General features: G+C 37.4%; 1 protein-coding gene across 2 annotated transcripts in view; it reads left to right on the forward strand.

Annotated features, from left to right (window-relative positions):
* The first annotated feature begins 1,329 nt into the window (after window positions 1-1,329).
* PPP2R3B (protein phosphatase 2, regulatory subunit B'', beta) overlaps window positions 1,330-21,255 on the forward strand; it is a 45,417-nt gene continuing 25,491 nt past the window's right edge. The window contains exon 1 of one of the 2 annotated variants that reach the window (XM_010193780.1): window positions 1,330-1,677. In XM_010193780.1, coding sequence (XP_010192082.1) covers window positions 1,330-1,677 — 348 coding nt within the window. Of the gene's footprint in view, window positions 1,678-16,673; window positions 16,821-21,255 lie in introns of those variants that run through there. The other variant, XM_010193781.1, reaches the window with a different exon arrangement.

Consider the following 21,255-nt stretch of genomic DNA (forward strand, 5'->3'; position numbering starts at 1 on the left):
CCGTTGTGCCTTTTCGCGGCCGGTCTGGCGGCGGGGCCAGCTGGGCAGCTGGGGAGGTGGTGCTGGGCGGCACCGTTTGCTTTCGCTCCCGGGCAAGTGGTGCTTGAGGCTCGCTGATACAAAACTAATAAAGCGCCGTGACCTTCAGCAACGGAGTAACTTAACTGTTAAGTGCTTAAACATGAAGGTTTAAAAAGAATTAACTGGTGCGGTATTGTAAGGTTTACAGTTCTGCTATGGGATGAAATTTGACCTTTGGTTTTAATAGTATATTTGGTTCTTAGGTGTTCGTTTCCAAATTCAAGTGCTCATTTTAAGGCTTCTTCAGCAAAGTATTTGTGTATCTTTACTGCTTTCTACCTACGGATTAAATACTGGTAAAGGCTTAAAAAAATACAAGTACAGGGTTAGTTAAACTGTACCAGATCACTAAGGAAGTTGATTGCAGAGATGGTAACTTGGGTTCTGTTTTCAGTAGTTAGCTCTAGTTCTCTGTCTCTCTAAGATACAGATATTCCCTTTATTTCAGGTGAGCAGCTGAACCTGAAATCATGCTATTCCAATTACTGAGTCACACTGAGTTTCACACTGGCTTTAAAAAAAAAACTGTAAAATTGAATGTCAAACAGATCAGTTCTTAAAATATCAAATGACTGTGTGATACCAAGTGGACTGGAAAAGCAAATACCTGAGGAAGGAACTTTGAGAATTCAGCCTGGCATCACTCATATGGGAATGCACCTTGCACTGCAACATGCAATGCAAGATTTTAAATCAGAAACTTGGAGTTCAGAATGAAAATTGAGCCTTCAGTCTTTGCTCTAAATCTCTTGACTGAAAGGCTTTGCTTCTTAAGTCTTAATTGCACTATCACCATGGCTTTGTATAAACTGCTGAGACATTTAGTTCTTAGCAGGTTTAATTACAAGTCTTTTCAAGGCTATTTGTCATAATACATTTTCTTGGAGAACCTTTGTTAGATAGCTTGAGAAAGTCTGAGCGTGTTGGTTTTTTTCTCCAGTCTCTATCATTTACACAGTATGCTTTGAAAATGCATTATCCTCTGGATTTGACTCTGACTCATTAATGGCTTATACTTACAAAATGAGTATATGTTGTTGTAGTCACATGTTAGTGTGTATGTCACAACACCTGTTGGTATCTTGAGGAGATAAATATCAATACTTTGTTAAAACTGTAAGATATAATAATATTTTTCTTCACAGGAGCCTTGGAGTCTGTGAAACACCGAAAGTCAAGTGGAATAAGTAGATGACTGTCAAACCTTTATCTTGAGTTTGGTTCAACAAAAAGGTAAACTGGTAGAAAATGTCACCTGGAAAAGTTCTGCAACCTGTACTGAAAATGAAGGTGGACGAACTCTTTTTATGTTGGTTGAGTCAGCCTGCAACTCAGCTGGCACTAAAGGACTGCTTGAGAAGAATCAAGAATGAGGAGAAAACACACATTGATAATGGAGATTCAGGAAACTGTATAAATGAGAGGCTCGCTAACAAAAATTCCAATTCCAAGCAATGCATTTCAGGAGATACCAGATTGCCTTTGATGTCTTTAAATCATCCTCAGCTTTCTACTACTCTTCCATTGGCAACTCTAGCCAGTGCAAGGAGCATTTCTAATGTTAAAGCAACACGTCGATCCTCAGGAACCAAGGTAGTAAGTTTTTCTTACTTATTAGACCTATTTGTTTAAATGGAAGTGAATTTTGTGTCTGTAGTGTTGACAAATTATGCAAGTAATTAGTTTCCCCACAGGAGGTGCTGGCAGTGGAGTGAAGCAGCAGCACTGAACATAAAATGTCAATGTTTGTGTGTCATTAGCACTACTGGCTCGGTGGCCTAAACTTCCAAATGACTGTCTTGGCTCCTTGCAATTCTGTTGCTTTTTATAAGCCATACATGCCTGACACAAAATTAAAAATGAACTGTTTTCTATTTCCAATAATTTTTCTGTCAAGAGCAGTATTGCCCTTGTTCTTTAAAACTGCATAGAAAAAGGCATCTTAAAAATCTTGCATCCAGTACAGCTCATTAGATTTGGTATATCTACCCTGGTTTTGAGCTATAATTTCAAACATTATTCAATAGTGACCTGTTTTTCAACTAATTTACATGTTACATTTACTTCAGGGGGTGCAGCTTAGATAAGGAAAAATGAAAACAAGCGATTCTTGCTTTCTGAGGTATTGCCTCTCCTGTGCAATAAGGTTAGAGCTGTAGTATCTGTTCTTGCATTTCTAATGGGCATGAACAAACTAGAAGTAGTGGAAAAGGCTAGAAATAGCCTTATAATAAGAAAGTGGTTTTCCATAGTGTCCTTGTGTCCACTGAGCAATGTCCAGTGTGGGGGACCCACATTTAGAGTCAGAGAACGAAAGAGAAATAATTATAAAAGCCAAAATTTGGATAGAGAGGTCAGACAGCCATGACTAACCAGGTGTCATTTGCTAAATACATCTCATACTTTACATTAAAAGAAAAATCTAGTGTTCTATCAGATGTGGTAGTTTACAAAAGCTACTTAGTTTACTAAATAGATCACAGTTGCTGAATACCTCTCATTTAACTTACTCTTGTCAGAGGTAACCCAAACCAGGTGTTGATGCTTCAGATGCCATGCTTTCAATAACAGGCACTTCCACTGTTAAATGCAATCTAATTGTGGATAAATGTGTCCCTGTGTTGGTTTGCAATGTTATTTTTATAACGCACTGCCTTGACTGCAAATAGCCCTTTGTCTAATGATACCAGGCACTATTGTTAGTACAAGACTCAAATCTGGCTCCACTAAATCTGCATATTAACAAAGCAATTGTTTTGGTACTGCATGGTATACTCAATGCTTCCTTTCTAAGAAGGTCTTGGTTTATAATAGACAATGGTCTCTAGGCAAGAATGAGAACCCTGCCCCCAAGCTGAGGTTCTTTTTTCAAACCTGCAGTTCAGTTTAATCTAATTTCTAGCCCTTTTCATAAATTGTAGAAACAAAACTGGATAGAAAATGATGTGGTGACTTAAAAAACTAAGCATTACTTATATGATCTGCCTTGTATCAAAGGACTTGTTAAGAGGCATGTGTTTCTGCTATAGGACTATAAATTCATGTCACTTAATAGTATTGGTAAGTTGTAAGTGGTCATTCCTATCACTCTTCGTACTTTGGTGTTTAACTCAATACACTGGCCAAACCTCCCAGTGTCCCAGGGAAACCTTCTCAGGTTGGTAAGGGTGGAAAGGTTAGTGCTGAGGGTGTTTAAGAGTGTGGGCTACTTCTTCTCCTTTATTGGTGTGTACTGAATGTATATACTTACCTTTTGACCCACAGGGCAAACCATGTAAGTACTGCTTTGCGCTAAAACATTTGATTTGAAGTGTTGCATTTGTTTCATAAATACTAATTTTCAAATCTAGCTTGACAACTTGGAGTTCCCACTCCTTAGTTTCAAGGCATCACACTTCCAGTCTGAAGTATATCTAGATTGACTTTCTAATAATAGTGACTTGTATTTTATGCGTCATCACTAGCCAGACAACATGACAGTTGATTTACTTTTTTTTCATGTTCACACCATTACATTTCCTGTTCTAAGGAAATGTAGAAAGTTAGCAGGTGCTCAGTTTATTCTGAGCAAGCAAAGGGAGAGTTTCCATTAAAAGCCACTGTTACTTGATGTATTTGATCACTAACTCATGTACTGTAATTTCTCTTCATATGTCTTGGTTGACTGCTTTAAGTAGATCTCATAAAGAAGAACTGAAGAGACTAATGAAGAGTAACATTCTTTACTTAATTGGAATTGTTTGTATAGTGCTGAGAGGGATCCTTGAGGTTAGATTGTTGTTTGAGTTTGGTTTTTTTTTCTCTCCAAGGAGTTGAGCAGGAGGAAGTTTCCACACAGTAAGAAATTTATTTGTGGCTTTATTAGTCAGCTGAACTGAAGCTTCATCTAAAAGTTTCCTAATCTTTAAGAAGTGTAAATTACATTTGGAGCAGGCATCAGCTCTTAAAATACCACCAATAGTTGCATAACTGCGTGTTCTGCCATGACAGTGTATTTTTTAAAGGAAAGAAAAATATATTCATTTTCCTTCTCATACATCTGTAAACTACCCGCTGCAGTGTCCAAAGTAATGCATCTGGTTTTGTGCATTTAATCAAGCCACAATGGCTTTGCCTACCTCATTTGAGTTTAAGTAAGTTTGAGGTCCTCGTTTCGTTTCTATAAATGGAAAAAAATGTTTCAGATAGCCTTTCAAAAAAGAGAGCTTATACTGTAGGTCCAGTAATACGGATTTAAATTCTAAATAGCAGACCTAGAAAATAGTAAAAGTTAATGTGCTGTACTCTGTGTGCCTGAGGATAGTATTAGAAAAGGGCTTTTACATTCAGCCATAAAGCTGAAGAATTTTCTTTTAGGACTATATAAGTCAACTTGGACATCTTCTTATTAAAGTTTTCTTACTTTATGCTGGAATTCTCATAATGCAGTGGACAAGCAGTAAACTCATTTTAGCAGGATATGTTTTCAGTATCACTGAGATGAATCACTTACAGTCAAGGTTGCAGTATGCCTTTTCCTATTTCTTAAAATGTTCCTGTGGCTTTTTTGAAGGACACCAAACAAAGCTGATAAAAGAAAACTGTCACATCCTCAAGTTGTTACTATGTAGTAAGTATGAATGAGTAGGAAACCACATTTTCATGCTACAGGTTTCTGTATGTGTTAGAAGAACATGTTTTGCAGGATGGCAAGCATTCTTGAAGATCGGTCTTGAAAATAATTGACTGTTTAATGTTTAACACCTTAAAGAGTAGCATATGAGCAGAACAAGTTGGTGTTCTGATAGCAACTGTAAAACAGCATTAAAAATACTGTAGCTGACAGCTATTATATTCAAGATCTTTTCCCTTTTTCAGAGGTGAGCTTGTAATTCAAGTTTTAGAGTTACATTATCTGAAATTCAAAAGTTGCCATGTGTTTTTGCTGAAACACTAATGTCTTGTCAGAGGAGAACTTGCTGTCTTTCAAGATAGTTGAAGCCTTTCACTGATTAGCACGTCCAGAGTACTTGGTCAGATAATGAAAGAAACTACATGGTCTATATGTGAAAGATGAACAAAAAACTGAGGTGCAGGAGTGGAATAGGAATTTGATCATCTGCACAGGGCACTTTAGCCAGGTTCTGGAAAAACACTAATTCAGAATAAATCACTGGCTTAATCCACACATGCATTTTGAAATCTGGACAGAACTCTAACATGAAAATTCATTTTATAGGGTGTTTTGGTGCAAGTGAAGATAAAACAGTGTTTGTTTAGGGTTTGGGCTTTTTTTTCTTTAGGAGAGGTACTTCCCTTCACTTGCATGGTGTCATTCACCACAAGGTCATGAATGCATGCATTATACAAACACTAATTACAAGGTTCTGTCATCTTTGTCATGTGATGTGAAGTGCTTGCTAGCACTTAATGTTCTGCAAGTAGGCCTGTGATTTGTGCATACTAAATATATTAAAATAACAAAATCAGAGGCATAGAAAATTCTCATCATGTAAGTTTTGGATATTTTATGAGTATGTTGTTGTAAAGAAAGGAGATTCTAGAGCTGTAACTTTCAAACTTGAAGAATGGCTGTCATAGCTTTCTTCTAACCCTTATCAGTACTGTACCTGGATTTAAATGTTTCTGGCACTGTAGATTATCTTAAACATGTGAGGTATCCACAATTGTACACCGTTCATCACGTTGTCAAAAATGCCAGGCCTCAAGGCCTAAAAGATGCCACAGGCAAAATGTTTAATCCTAACCAGCTGGTGTGCAACGCATCTGGGGAAACAATTCACAGAATTCCCTATGGGCATTTTGAGGGGTGCTGGTGCAGAGAGAATATGATATGATCTGAAGTACTTCAAAGTTATTTTCTATTTCTCTGCAGGGTCAACCTTTAATATAAAGGTACTTCTTGGATTGGTTTCCATATAGCCTTTGCTTGATAAGCATACTGTTCCTGCTTGTTATCCCGTGACAACTCTTAGAGCTCATTGTCTCGTTTTTCTGGGATTTTTAAATTTTTCCCTACTTTACTATACTGCTGCATAGCTTTTTTTTGTCACTACCATTCTTGCCAAATTTTTGTTACCAGTTAGTTGATTAAAATGGAGTGATACTACTAGAATCCATTTTAGTTTAAAGGGAGACTAGGATGAAACCTTTTAAGGTTGATAGAAGTTTGAACATAATAACACTTAACAGTTGCTTTTTGGAACAAATGAGTTCTTCTGAGAACTTGAGTTAAAGGGTAGTGAGGCTGGGACCTGCATCTGTTAGACCAGTGGTGGATTATCTCCATGTTCTGCAGGTGTACTGTAATTTTTTTGGGGGGTCTGCCTTCTACTAGCAGGGAGAGAAACTACGTTTGTAAAACATCAGAAAAGTAAGGAGAATTACAGTGTCTGAATCCTGCCAGTTTCTCACTTAAGTAGTTACTAAGCTTTGATGTCAACCGTGACATTTTGAGAGTTTAGTCTGCATCTGAACTGCTACCCAATGTACCTTAATACTGGAAGCAACATTAGCTACCAAGTCTGGGTTACATAAGCTGTATGAGCATTGCTCTGCACATCAGATTACCCTGTGCAGGACTGAGTGTGGTCTAGTACATATGCTCCCTAACTCTGTATTATGTAAAGCTAGTGTTAATAGCGCCATGTCCCACCACTAAGTGGGGAGGATGGTGGACTTGGCTTTCAACTCAAGCCCGTGACTTAAAGGCCGACCGTAAATAACCTGGTATCAAACTGATGTACTTTTATGATGATAACAGGGCACTATGACATATGTCAGGACTCTTGTGTTCACAATAAAAGTCCTTCTGTGGTGCCAACAAGGAAGGACAGCCAGAAGTTCATATTAAGGTCTGGAAGAGTGCAACTATAGATGTTCCTAGAAAATCATTATTAGTTTCAAGTGTGGTGAAATAATAGTAATCAGCATAAGCAGCACTGGTAGTATTTTGTGTTATTCTTAAGCTTTGCTGTACTGAATAGCTTGGAATAGAAGAATCGTTACCCTGATTAGAAAGCCAGCTATTCATTTTGTATAGAAATGAAAAACTGGAAGTTATTGATTGTTGTAGTTTTTTGTTAGTGGTCTTTATTCTAACTGTACTTTGCACCCTGTGATATAAATGTTACACTTCTCTTAGCAGTTGCATCAATTCTGTTTACACATTGTTTTGTTAGAAGAAATAATGATCTTGTGTCCTCTGTCAAAGTGGCAGTTGCAATTAAAATAGAAGATATTTCTGTCCTACTGGAAACTCGTAAGTATTTCTTATATGCAGCATCCAGTCTTAAGAGGTTTTGACACTTTAATTTTTCAGCACTAGAATTTGAAACTCTATGTGGCTTTCTTCAAGTTTAAATTTCACCTGAATTCTGACAAAGAACAAGTTCATATATTTGGATGAAATTTATTTATCACAGGGTCACTCTCCTGTGTAACTGTCACTTAAAAGCAAAAAAAAAAAATGCATAGCTGTATGAAAACATTACTTACTTCCAGTTGCTTCTCTCTGCTTAGTCTTTCAAAACATCTAAGCTTAATTATAGCTTTACATCAGTCATTTAAACAGTTCATTCTTTAACAGGTGGTCAGTCTGGAAGGAAATTAGATACTGATATGAAGCAGATAGCTTTCTTTCTTCCTTCAGTGATGTTTGGGAACCTCTTGTAAATTTTTGAGAACCTCTCCATATGCCCTAAACTTACTCTGTCAGCAAGAAATAAGCTTGAGGCCAAAAGTATGTATGGGCTTACCTCAGTACAAGCTGATTAATGCAGTTCATCCAGTGAACTAACTTATCCACTAATAGACCTAGTCAATGACTGCATGAATTTTTTCCAGCAAGCAATGTTATGAGAAAAATCTACAAAATACCAGTGCTAATATATGGCTGAGTCTTGCATATTTAGAGGCTTTGCACACACAATTGTCTTGAAAAATTTAATGAAAGTTAGGCGACTTAAGTAGTTGCATTGATTCAAGAAGATACCAGTTAAGCACTTTTGTTTTCTGCAGGCCGCAACAAATGGTTACTAAATTTAATGTTCTAAATGTGGCATAATATGTAAAAAAACTCCTTGGGTTGAATTAGTGTGGTGTTCTTATCTTCAAGTCAACCAGACGGTACTAACGTCTTGGTAGACAAGATTAGTTTGTATTCTGAGAACAACAGATAGAACTTAAAATGGGTCCCCAGAAAGCTAACCAGTGATCAAGAGATGTTTTTAAAAGTGTGTTCTAGTAGTTCATGTTAGATGTGCCCCTTTTGCATAGCAAGCACTATGGAATGTAAAAAAATAGCTAGAAACTGTAGAGCTATCTATTTCTTGATCACAGGTACATCTGTACACCAGCATGATGGGCTCTTAGAGCTGCTGTGATATGTGCTTAAATAACCTTGTGCATAATGCTTAATTTCACTTCATATGGAGCTAGCCTCATTTATTTGTTCTATATAGATTTTAGTAGAAACTGGCTGATTTCAGACAGTAAATGAGATGAGTTGGAAGGCTACAGGGAGACTTTCACAACATTCATAGAAATCTATATGCAAGCAGAATGCAGGGAAAGACCTTATGAGTGGATGATGAGGGAAACATTGCAAAATACCTATAAAATGAAGTTGTAAATGTGCCCACCATGAACAAGGACCTTCTTGACATTATCTTGACAAAACAAGGCTTGTAGAGCTCAAGTGGCTTAACTTGATCTGGTTTTAGAATTCAGCAGAACCAGGAGAACAGTTACTAAGCGGTTTCATTTTGTTAGAAGCTAGATTTGTATTGATAAACAGTTAATATCTCAAGATTTTGTAAACATTTCTACTAGATATGATCATCACTGACATATCATAAATAATCTTAATACTTGTGGCATATTTCATTGACTAAGAACTAAAGCAAACTATTTGAAATTAATTTTCAAAGCACTTAAGCTAGATTTATCTTCTGTCTACTAGTACTATTCATGATTAATCATCATTTACAGCAAATAACTTTTAAAATTCTTATGTCATAGCTTAAGATTTTAAAGAAAAGATCTCCAATTCTATTCTTAACTCCTAAAATTTTGACTACTTGCTTATTTATCAAGAAATTAATTTAAGCTTAGTGTCTTAGAAAGGTTTTCCAGAAAAAAAGAAATCACATTGAGACTTCACATCAAGACTTCCAGTGATGGAGAATGGAGGATATTGCCGGTCAAGAGTACTGTTGCTGTTCTGTCGATGTATTTGTGGTGTTATAAGCTGTCTTATTACTTATCTCTTCATGTGTAACGGTTGTCCCTTCAGCTATCATACTGGAAGCTAAACTTCAGTTGGTTACCAGTGACCAGCTGCTTTGCTCTGCCACATTTCATTGCTTTGTCCTTTACCAGTGTACCCTGCTCAGAAGTGCACGACTTTTCTTTTAGCTCTCTAGAAACCAGTGTAGTTTCTGTTGCCTCTCAATTTCCTGTATCAGCCATGATTTCATATTGATTCATGATCAACACTGAAGTGTTAGTTCAAGAATAAGTCTCTACAGGAATTCTACCAGAAATCTTGTTAGTTGGTAAATTACAATTTGCAATCTTATGGACTGTATGACAATTTGTAATCTTATGGACCTTAGAACAAGGTCTGTATCTTAAGTTTCCCGATTTGTAGGTTTTGCTTTTAGACCTTCAGGGAGGGAAATCTCAAGTGAAAGCATAAGCAAGAAGCTGCAGCTGTCACTGACTCAAAATTATTGTCTTGTGATTTCAGGGACTAAATCACTAGCTTGTGATGCTGGAGTTAAAGTAGGGGTTGTGCTTTCATACACTGACCATTCTAGTTTTGGAAATTATGAAATTCCTATATAAAAATGTGTTTGAGAGGACTAAACAGCTGGTGCAATGTTTAAATAAGTAGTTGGACAGTTATAAAGCATTGTCATTCATGTTCTTTATACAAGATTACTGTCAATTCAGAAGTTAAGGTGACACAAGGTACATAATGCCAATCTAGAAATGACTGAACAGCCAAAATGGCCTGTGTGACTTTGAAAAGTTGTATGATGCATAACATTAGACTCCGTTATAAAAGGTGCTGCCTCCTATAGGAATATCTCAGTGGCATACTGAATCAGCCTGAACTGATTCTTCAATTCAACCTATTCTGCTATTCTGAGGCTTAGCTTTGTGAAATAACAAATATGTGTTGTGGACTGCAGCTTCCTCTGTGGATAGTCTCTGTAGCATCATGGTTCATCTAAAATGTAAAAACCCAGCATCTTATTAGAGCAAGTGTGACTTTAATTTGTATAATCCATATTAGATATTTTGGTAATGTCTTTCTCTGTTTAATAGCCACCTCAGCAGCATCAATTTGGATGTACCCAGTTTTCATGATCTGATGAATAGGGTCATCTGAAGATCATGAATAGTAAATAGGTTCCATCTGCAGAGTGCCATTTCAGCAACCTGTTTCCATTAAAGTTCCATTTATGCTATACACAAATAAATAAAATGTAGACTGATAATGTTTTCCTAAGATGGCAGAGAGCATGACAATTGTTCTGAAAGGAATATAAACCATATTGTACCTGTCAGGCTTCAGTATTAGAGTATCAAGCATTGATGCTTGCTGAAGTTATCCTGACAGATGCAGTTAGCCATCTTAACAGGCCATGCTATGTCTTTGGAGTCCAGGCAGTGTAATCATAGCAAGGTGACATGTATCATATCTTGCTTATAATCTTATAACAGCCAAAGGCGTGGTGTACATACGTGGCATTCTTTTTGTAATGCGCAGAGAATCTGATCAGCCCATCCTTCCTGGGCTACCAACACGACCATGTGTCTCACATCTAACTGGTGTCTTTTTATTCACTGTCTTGTCTCCTAAAAATTCTGGATTCAACCAACAACTGTGGAAAGAACCTCCATGCATTGCTCTAATCCAAGAGTATTGTAAAATTTAAATAACCATTAGAGAAGGCACACCCATGTGAGACTTCCATGTCTTTTAATTGTCTGCATGTTCTCTCCTCCAAGAAAAAAAAAGTGCATCTAAACCCAGATTCACATGAACTTCCTTTCAAGGCCAAAGGATCAGTTTCTCCCCCTGAAGGTAGATTTCTTAATTACACAATGACAACATCTATCAGTTCATTGGTGCAGCACACCATACTCAACACTATAAAGAATCACTTTAAAGCCATCAGTCTGGGTAACTGGTTGCTGGGCATGAGCATAACAACTTGATTTTTTTTTTCTGCAATATAGACAAAATAATTGTAGACTTTGTCTCCCTTGGGCTTTGTCAGTGTACTGCTGAAAATGGGTGACCCTCATCCAGAGTCAGGAATGGATGGTATTACTTTGTTATTCTGCTCACCAATGCATCATCCTCTTGTTCTCTTCCCATCCAGAGCAGTTAGAAATGGGAAGTTACTAGTAAGAAGCAAGGTAGGTAAGTGTATGAAGAACTGGGAAAACTGATTCTTTTGAATCCCATTAAATCCCTTTCCTTATCCATCAGTATAGGTTTCAGCCTTGTGCATCCCTATTTCAAGATAGTCAGTAGTTTTCAGAAATGAAAATAGAATTTAATATTTGTGAATTCACTATTGAAAAAAAGGTATCAGTGGGTTTTCCTCCCTACCCCTGAGTGGGTCAACTTGTCAACAGATGTTAATATTCTTGATTGATTAGGCAGTTATGTGGATTAAAAAGTAGAATTTTCTTTGCTGCTTCCCATTTATTCTTCTATTTTTCCATTCTATAGACATCTCCTATTTTAGATCACCTCCTAAAATTTGAGGTCAGTGAATCTTGCTATGTGCTGCAGTCTCCTGAGAAGGGAATGTTTTGTTTAATGCTCAAATAGCATAAAGTAACACACTTGAACAACTGAGACTTTAGTCCATTGCTATAAAGAGGTTTTGCCCTGCAAGGGCCTTTTTGAAGACTTGAGAGGGATTTTTAGAATTCTTTCCACAGAGAAGCACTATCATTCTTCATTCATTTATTTAGACTATGTCAACACTGGACACTGCTATATATAGTGTTAAGCAGAAAGGTACTGCAGATACTACCAAGCCTGCCTAAGTTGTGTTTTCTCACTTTGCAGGTCATAAATTCAAATCTGGCTGAGATGGGCATTGCTTTCTAATCTTTCCCCTTGGCTTTTACTCAGTATCTTGAGAACTGCTGTTACAGCAATGATCCACAGGCTACCACTGGTTTGCAGGATTAAAGATCTGCAGACTAGTGTAAATAATGCATCTACTCAATGAGCATTATGTTTACTGAAGTGGGACGTTGTTTTTATCTGCTACTATGCAATACATGCAATACATTTTACAGAAGTTGGGTTAGGATTGTTAGAAGTTCAGTCTTACTGTGGAGCTGTGGTCTGAGTTGGTAATCAAATAATTTTCAATCAAATGTCTGCAATTATGCATATAATGGAGCATATCTAGTTCCAGCATCTTTCAGTAGCTCAAAGGCTGGCTATGGACTATCAGGTCTAAAATTAGCTCTTGATAATATTAAAAATGGTGATAGTCTGGTCACAATCTTTTGTGAAGACTGAGGAAAAAAATGAACCCAGCATTTCAGGGCTATTTGTATTGTTTGCTTGTTTTCCTAGTATAGCAAAGAATTGCTGCTTTCATTTGTCTGTCTTCTAGTTTACTTATGTAATTTCTTTTTTGTCTTTCCTGCCTTATAGTAGCTGTGTTTCACTCAACATCACTAGCTGCTTGACTGATTTTATATATATATACCTTCCTGAACTATTTGTTTGTACTAATAATACCTTTTTTCCCCTTTAAACATCTGAAACATATCCTTAGTACTGTTAGTCATGCTGCATCATCTTTTCTCTACATTGATAAAGATGCTACCTTTTCTTAGTTATCTTCTCTTCACTGCTCTCTAACTAATCAATTACTTTTGGGAAGGGATTACTTTAGTTGCATAACTCTTTATTTGACTGTTGTGGAGATATGAGAGTTCCTTTTCCACAATTAACTCAGGAGCCACTCTTAATTTCTGCAGTGTTGCAAGATGAGGGATTCTGTTAGGTTGCACATGGCTGCCGTTGGGCTTGCTTGTTCAGCCTTATTTAAATCGTCTCCAGCCTTATTTAAGCTGTTTCCAAGGTCAAACAGGCTTTCTGTCATACTGGTCCACATGTTACTGGATTGAAGACTGGAGCCCAGCAACTAAAGGTTTTGTATGGCTAAATACATCTTTACAGATGATTTAGCTTACAACAGATTTAACTTAGTTTCTTGGAAGCTATCTGCAATATTTTTTTCCAAGACTTGAGGTCAGTTCCCCATAATCTCTTAAGATCTACTGTCAGTATATGCTTCTGACAAGAAACTGCATTTTTGTAGGCAAATGTTCAAGGTGTTTTGAAGTATTTTTCAGGTTTCTATTTCTTCCACACTACCCAAAATATTGGTGATTCTTATCTTTGTCTCACTTGAATACTTTTGTGTTAAAGCTACATAAATATTGCACTGCTATTTTGTATGTTCAGATCTCTGTTAAAGTGGTAAACTCTTTAGCCACAGTCCCTTGAGTCAAATCCATTCATAGTGTATATCTTTAGCTTTGGAAGGAAGCTCTGAGCATGCATCTTCCTCTCTGTTTATCTAGCTAATAATAAGCTGCCAGGATACTTGAACAGCTTCATAGCTGGCATCCAGCCCTTTACCCAGGAAAGGATTTTGCCATAGCTTTCGCTGGGGAGAATTCCGATTTAGAATAAATGTAACACTATACCTGAACCCTCCTAGTTCAATCTAGATGGAAGCTGACTTTCCCTTTCCCCTGTGGCTAATTCGTGACTGAAAAGGTTAAATCAGATCTTAGGGGGTTATTAACCAGTTTCTTTACAAATACTTATATCTCCTTACATATGACAATACAAAACCGGTTTTTGTTCAGATGGTGAAAAGGAGGTGTTTAATAACTGCCAGTGTATTTATCTCTCGCAATGTATTGCAACTAAATGCCCAGTTGCATGTAGATTCTGCGTACATTGCAATCAGCACACTTTTAACAACTATACTGCATACAGGTATGCAAAAGACCACTGGTTTTGAAACCAAATTAATGACAATAGTGCTAAAACAATATGAAGCTAACAATAAGATTGACTTAGGTAGATGTTAAGTCAATGAAGTGATTTTACGACTACAAAATGTAGAATATTCAAAATACTGAACATAATATGTTGGTTCAGTGGTGACAGGCTCTGAGCTCCAGTTGAAAGCGGGAGGGAAATTTGCAACTCTTTCCAAACGGAGTTTGGAACATTGATTTCTTTCTGAGGCTCCTTCTGCAGGTTCAGGTGAACTGGAGCTTTCAGGTTAGCTCTCCATGTGGCAGTCATTCATCTTAATGACATGCTAAAGCCACCTCAAATGTAAATGTAGTAGTGAATGGGAGTGCATGACCTGATGAAAACAGAAAGTGCTTTAGGTGAGACAACACCTTTCCTTACTTTAAGCAAGGCCTACTTTGCCTAACCTGAAATGCGGTCTGTGTTGCAATACAACCTTCCTGACCTTCCCCAGACATCTTGGGTCTGGAATGAGTATCAGTTGCCAGAGTAGCATTCTTCTCCTACTCCAACACCTCAGTACTTCGTCTCAAGTTCCAGGCCTGCTGCTGTTGTGTGCTGTGTGCCCAACTCCCCACTGGCTTCCCTGTGGCCCTAGGGTTATCACAGGTTAGTTGATCTTCCTAAAAGACAGTGAGTGACAGCCAGTTTTGCTTGATGCAGTTTGATAGCCTGGTAATGCCAACCACAACGTCTGACTCTTGCCTTGTCAATTCCTTTCTTGTTCTCCCGCTTCCGAAAGAAATAAATATCTTCAAAATGAGTTGCAATAAAGAACCAGGTGGGAAAAACTGGACACTAAACTAAAAACAAGAAAACAGACTTTTTGTCATCGCTTACTTTCTAACAATAAACTAAAAACGATCCAATTAAGACAATCATGTTTCACTGGTACTTTCTCATAGTTTCCTTTTCTTAATCTTAAAAGAGAATATCTACTGTATGGTTTTAATAGGATGATACATGACAGCATGGCTATGAATGGATGAATAGGGCTAAAGATGGTAACACAGCGTGGGAGTAAAATTATGCAGTCCAGTAGGAGAAATCTCGATCTTAGTGGTGAGAGAGTTGTTTTAATGTTTCTTGAGCTGTGTACATCTTGGTGTAACCAAGGAAGTAGCCTCATTTAAAGCATGAGACATGAAGACAGAGTAAGACTGGTCAGCTCTTTCCTTTTATGCTGTTAGTAATTAGTGCACGACAACACACAGATAATAAATGGGCAACGTATGTTGGTACGTTGAGAGAGAGAGAATCTTAGAGAATTTTTGGGCTCTAGGAGTGTTCACAGCTTGAACTGGAATAGCAAGAATTGCCATACCCATAGCTGTAATACTGATACGTGAAAAAAGTCATCAAAATAGTAGCATTTCCTGAAGATTACTATGGCAAAGTTATACCCATTGAAAATGTTAAAAATTCACAATTTATCAATTAGTGTAACTAAGATCGTAAGAAGGAAGAGCAGAATGTCACTTTAATTTCCACAAAAGCTTATCAAATTTGTTTCTGGGAAGAAGATTGCTGTGGACTAAAATATGGCCTCACCCCCCATAAAATGTATTTGAGATTCAATAAACTGAAAATAGAGTAGAGCGGTAGCCGACTCTGACTTCAGTGCTACTGAAATGTGACAGGTATGCAATCTAGTATGTGGTTGTTAATGTTTAGAAAACTCTTATTTAAGCAACAAAAAAGTATCCTGTCAACTTTTTTCAGAGTTTGTTACATCATTGATATTTTTAATGTAGCTTTTCTGTAAAACATGATTTAAAGCAGCATTTCATTGTGGTAATATTTGCCTCGTTTCTGCTGCTGTTTTCTGCCTTAGCATTTGACCAGTTAGATTCTTACGATGCAGTAACTTAGAACCAGATGAATGTAACAGAAAAATTAAATCTGTTTTATGAAACTATGTGAGCCACTCTGAGTCTGTCTGCAGCTTTTTCTGTCGTTGCCTTCATTTTCCCAGTGTAATAGGGTTCCTACTAAAGGACTGAAGAGTTTAAAAGGAATTTAATTGCTGTGTAATAAGCCTTATCCTTCGGCGAGGTACTTCATTGAAGCTAGACAGTGAGTGTTTTGTGACAGAAGGAAAAGCTGAGGGGGATGGGAGGAGAAGGAAGCTACAAAATGACCACAGCCGGCCTCTCTGCATTCCTGTAAGGCTTGCTTTTTTAAAATTGGAAGCTGCTTTTATAGATGCTTCTCCAAAGAAGTTTGTTTTTTTCCATACTGTCCCATTTAGACTTTGGAATGCATGTACGAAAGGGCAGGCCCCCAAAGTGACTTTCCAATCTGTTTTTGCGATTCCAGCCAAGTTCCCTTTAATGTATGGAGCAGGCGAAGTTGAGCTGACTCTCTTATAATATCACAGAACTTGAGCGCAGCTGCTGCTTTAAGTGGCACTGTGTGATAATACAACAGCTCTGCTATTTACTGGGACTCAAGTGCCTGGACTGGCACACAGAGACGTTCTATGAAATCCGAAAGCATGAGGATAAAGGAGATTTCTTTGCGGCAAGATCCTGATCTAAGGAAGGAGTTGGCATTGCTAGCTCGAGGATGTGATTTTGTTTTACCTTCTAGATTCAAGAAGAGACTGAAAGCTTTTCAGCAGGTCCAGGTTTGTCTTTCATTTCCTATGCAATTAAGTTATCGTTGTCAGTTGTACTTTCACAACCACGCAGATTGCAGAACGTATGTGCAAGTTCTTCCTCAGCTGGCAGGATTTTGACAGTCTGTTCCGTATATGATGACTTGTCTGTGTTTTAGAAGACTGTGCCGGTAGTTTTCTGCAAAGAAAAAATGAGGAGGGTTTACTGAAGCCTGTAGCCTAGATAAATTACAATGTTTGCACAGAGGAATATGCAATGGAAAGTTGTTGGCTTAATGCTATTAGACTTTTAAAGACTGTTTTCCTTAATCTGCATAAACATAGTCAGCATGCGTTTCCCATGGGGTTTCAATTCACCTTTTACTGAAACTGGGCATATCAAATACGCTGGAATAGGCTGTAACTTTATTAACTCAAACAGAATATATTACCAGATGCTTTCATACTTACACGATGATCCTGAATTCCTTTAGGTTATGTTTATTTTGGACTATGTATTTGGATGAGATCAGTTGTAGCTGCGTGGTTCACACATGTGCCTCTGCTGTTTTGTAGCAGTGAGTTAAATCTACCATTTTAAAGTAAACTCACAGTTAAGAATAAAGCATTTGAAACCAATTAGTAAAAAACTACTTATAAAGTGGGAGGGGAAGCATACAGCTTCTACTGGAGAAACTGAAAGATAGATTTCCTGGAACCTAAAGGCTTTTGGTGGTATGTGAAAGCATTCACTTTGTCCTTACCTCACCTTCACTTCTAATTCATGTACTAAAGGTATATCAGTGATGGTATGTGTGACTTGGTTTTACCTTTTTTAATTAAGAAAAGTGTAGCAGTTGAATAAAAATTACATTATTGTAGGATTTCTGGCTTTTAAAATCATTCTAAATATAGCCTGCTACTTAATTTTGAATTCAGTGCACAAGTGTCCTTTTCAGGTGACCTTCAAGAGAGGGCTGAAGAGCCCCTATGACCCTAAAAGTGTGTTAGCTCTCAGTCTTGTATATTATTATTTCAAATTTGTTTCAGCTGAACTATATAAGCAATGTTTATTCCTTTATGCAAAGCAGGATGCAAGTGCTGACCCTGCTGTTCTATGCCATTCAACATAAACATGTAAATGAAAGGATTTTATGACTTGAATCTTTGGTGCAGAACTGAAGACAGAGAATGAAACTTGTTGACTAGACAGCAGGAAGAGAAGATTCCAAATAATTTTAATTGCCCAAAAGTAGCAGTAGCAGTTAATACTTGGGCACCTCAGAGCATGAGGCAAGTTTAGCCAAGTCATGGCATCCTGTTGTAAACAAACACACTATTACCTTGTGTGGTGCCCCTTAACTTGATCTGGCTTTCATCGAGTGATAGCTGGATCACTTGCGTTTTTACAGGGCTTTCTGTTGCGCTAGAAAACATCACAATGTAGTGTGGTAATGCCTATCTACAAGCAACTAAGTCCTTTAGAAAACGGCTTGTCTAATCTGTAGGGATTTTCTGGTTTATAACCAGCAGCATGCAAAACTTACAATGCAGACAACAAATAAGTATTTTTTCATTTTTAACCAAACTTTACCAGATGCTCATTGAGTAAATTAGCAATTGTAGAATAATGTGTCAAACCATGTATTGTACTACAGACAAAATTCTGTGGAGGGAAAAAAAGACTTAATATTATTAAAACTAAAATTTGATGTCTGTCTTTGCTCAATTTGATACAAAATATTTTATCCGAGGTTTCTATTTTAGATGGTACTTCATGATTTTAAGGAGACCTTTTTGAAATACCTTAAATAAAACCAAAATGTGAGTGCTGATTACTGTTGGTATAGCAGAAGATGGACATTCTTTGTTTGACAATTCATGTAAATGTTTATTTCAAGTTGTCCTCGTGGGTTAGGTGCATTTCAGAGAATAGCTATTCATTATCTACATAATCACTGAAGAAATTTCATCTTGGAATTAGACTGCTTACAGCTTTTGTAGAATAACTTGAAAATTTTTGTTCATGTCAGTTGCTAAGCTTCATTGTCATTGGAGTTTACAGCCTGCTATACCACCATAATACTGGCTTTCAGACAGAACGGTTCATGAATATGATGTAAAATTAAGCAGAAATGGAAGCCAATCTGTTTTTCTGTAATTTTACTACACTTATTTTTCATATCCGTGCAGTTCCTGTAACTTGTCAAACAAATAGCAGATTCCCCTTAGGAGGTTTAGTGCCATTAAAGCTAGCCCCTTAAAGTAACAGTTGAGTACTGGTGGTGGATGGGGAGATAACATGTGGCTCCACGTCTGCTTTGACGTTAGTTGGAGTGACTGGGTCTTCCACAGCTTCTAAGGAATTCTAAGGCAGTGACTTTTCACATAGAGCCATGTAAGTAATCTGTGTAGGTAATCCCCTGTATTTTGGAAGGGGTGGTCAGTGGAGCATAGCAAATCCCTAAATAGCCAAACCAGTAGTGAGGAGGGTGACTCTGGAAAGTGGTGGAACAGGCTGGTTCTCAGTGATTGCATTTATAAATGAAAACTGATAAAACTGAGCAAAGTAGGGCTTTCTGGAAAGGTCAGTTTCTCAAAAGGAAGATAAAACTGTTGAAATGTTCTCTTTGGGGAGCTGAATTTTTTGATGGGTAACTCGCATAAAACCCAATAGAACTTTAGTCTACCTTCTCCTGACTTTGGTTGTAAGACCAAGACGTTTCTTAGGTAATTTAACACCCACTGAATATAGTGGACTGGAAATGCAGCATTGAAGAGGCACCGTGTCCATCTTGCTCATCAGTTTCTCTGAAACTTTGGAGGGAGAAGAATCTATCACCATGTCAAATGTACTGGCAACTTAAAGATGGGAACTGAAAGGCTTATTACCTGCTGGTATCTGAACAGGGTGTTTTAGCCAACAGCTGGTGACATCCCTACCTGTCAGAGCTGGAATATAAGTAGCATCATTACCCAGGCTATGTGAGGAAACTGTCTGAAGTTGGAAACAAAATGGAAACAGAATAAAATACATCTTTGTACAGTGACATGCTTATACCCATGTAACTCAGTGTTACATAAACTGGGAAAATGGGTATTTTTTGCTACTTAGTGGCCATATCACCTTATAAAACAGTTGAGTTCTACGTTAAATACTAGACTTTTTCAAAGTAAAATAAATATGTGCTGAATGTGATGATTTTAAAAAAGAAGAAGCTGGCTTAAATCTTGAATTAATCATCTGAATATCGGTGCCAGAACTGACTGCTGGTGTATTTTCCGATTCTTTTAATGCAGCATACCTTTATCTGCTGTTACAACTATAGCAATCACCAAGTAGTATGTGTCACACCTCAGTGTGGAAATGGAGAACTACTAGCTCCCTGGCCACCTGTTAATGATACTAAATGCTGCTTACGCATGCTATTTATGTCAGCTGTCTGAGAACTATTTCTTCAGCTTCTGCAGAGCCTTGCAAGATTGGCTTTCCTTCCGAGTGAAGTAAGTTTAGACATCAGTGCCTCTTGATCACTTTTGCACTCCTCTGTTACCAAAATGCTTCATAAATGCTTGTGGCATGTTCAAAACAGCAACAAATACAGAGTCTGCAGGTGCTAATGTGTGCTGGGTTGCTGTGTTGTTGTGCTGTAGTGCACTCATTCTTCCAGTCATGAAAATAACATTCCCATTTCTGGAGTAAAATGAATTTTAAAATGTTTAAGTGAGACAGTTAGTTTTACGGCTGTAGTCAGAGAATTAGGTTTTGTAACAATTAGAGGTCTCTGGCAGGCCAGCTTTCTTATTAGTATCAATTTTCCAATTTAACATTATTTGGAGATCTTTTAACACCACAGAGGGAGGACCTCATATCTATTTTTACATAATAGTTTTACATCAGGCACACAAATGCTTTTTTTTTTAAGAACAAAACCCTTGTGTTTGCTGGTGGGGGGAATAGAAATCTCATTTCAACTGTGGCTAATAGTTATACTTGCTGCTAGTTTGCTGAGATAATGCCAGTTTTCTGGAACAGATGCCAACATTTAAGATAAAATGAAAATATATAAGCTGCTTCCTGAGACTGGCTAGTTAAGATGAGAGGTTTTTCATAAATAGTTCCTTGCTAATGGATTACCAGGTCTTTAGCTCTAGCCTGTTAAAGGAAGCTGTAAGCAAACTGGTAGTTTTTTACCACTTTTGCCATGGACACTCCTAGTTTGAGCTTAAAATGTATTGGCTGCCCTGTGGTTGTGGTGGCAGCTTCTTTACCTGCTCATGACTGGTAAAAAAAATTATGCTAATGTGTACTGTTTCTGTAGAAAAGCCAATATGGTGCAAGTTTATGTTACAACTTACTTTACTTGCATGCATGATTTAAGAGTCTAGATGTCAGTTCTCTCTGCAGCTAAGCTTTTTGACTCGGCAATTAAGACATTGAAGAGTTCAGATTTATTTCTCTTTC

Source organism: Mesitornis unicolor, unplaced genomic scaffold, assembly GCF_000695765.1.
Source record: "Mesitornis unicolor isolate BGI_N332 unplaced genomic scaffold, ASM69576v1 scaffold53921, whole genome shotgun sequence".
In the NCBI taxonomy this organism is placed as follows: domain Eukaryota; kingdom Metazoa; phylum Chordata; class Aves; order Mesitornithiformes; family Mesitornithidae; genus Mesitornis; species Mesitornis unicolor.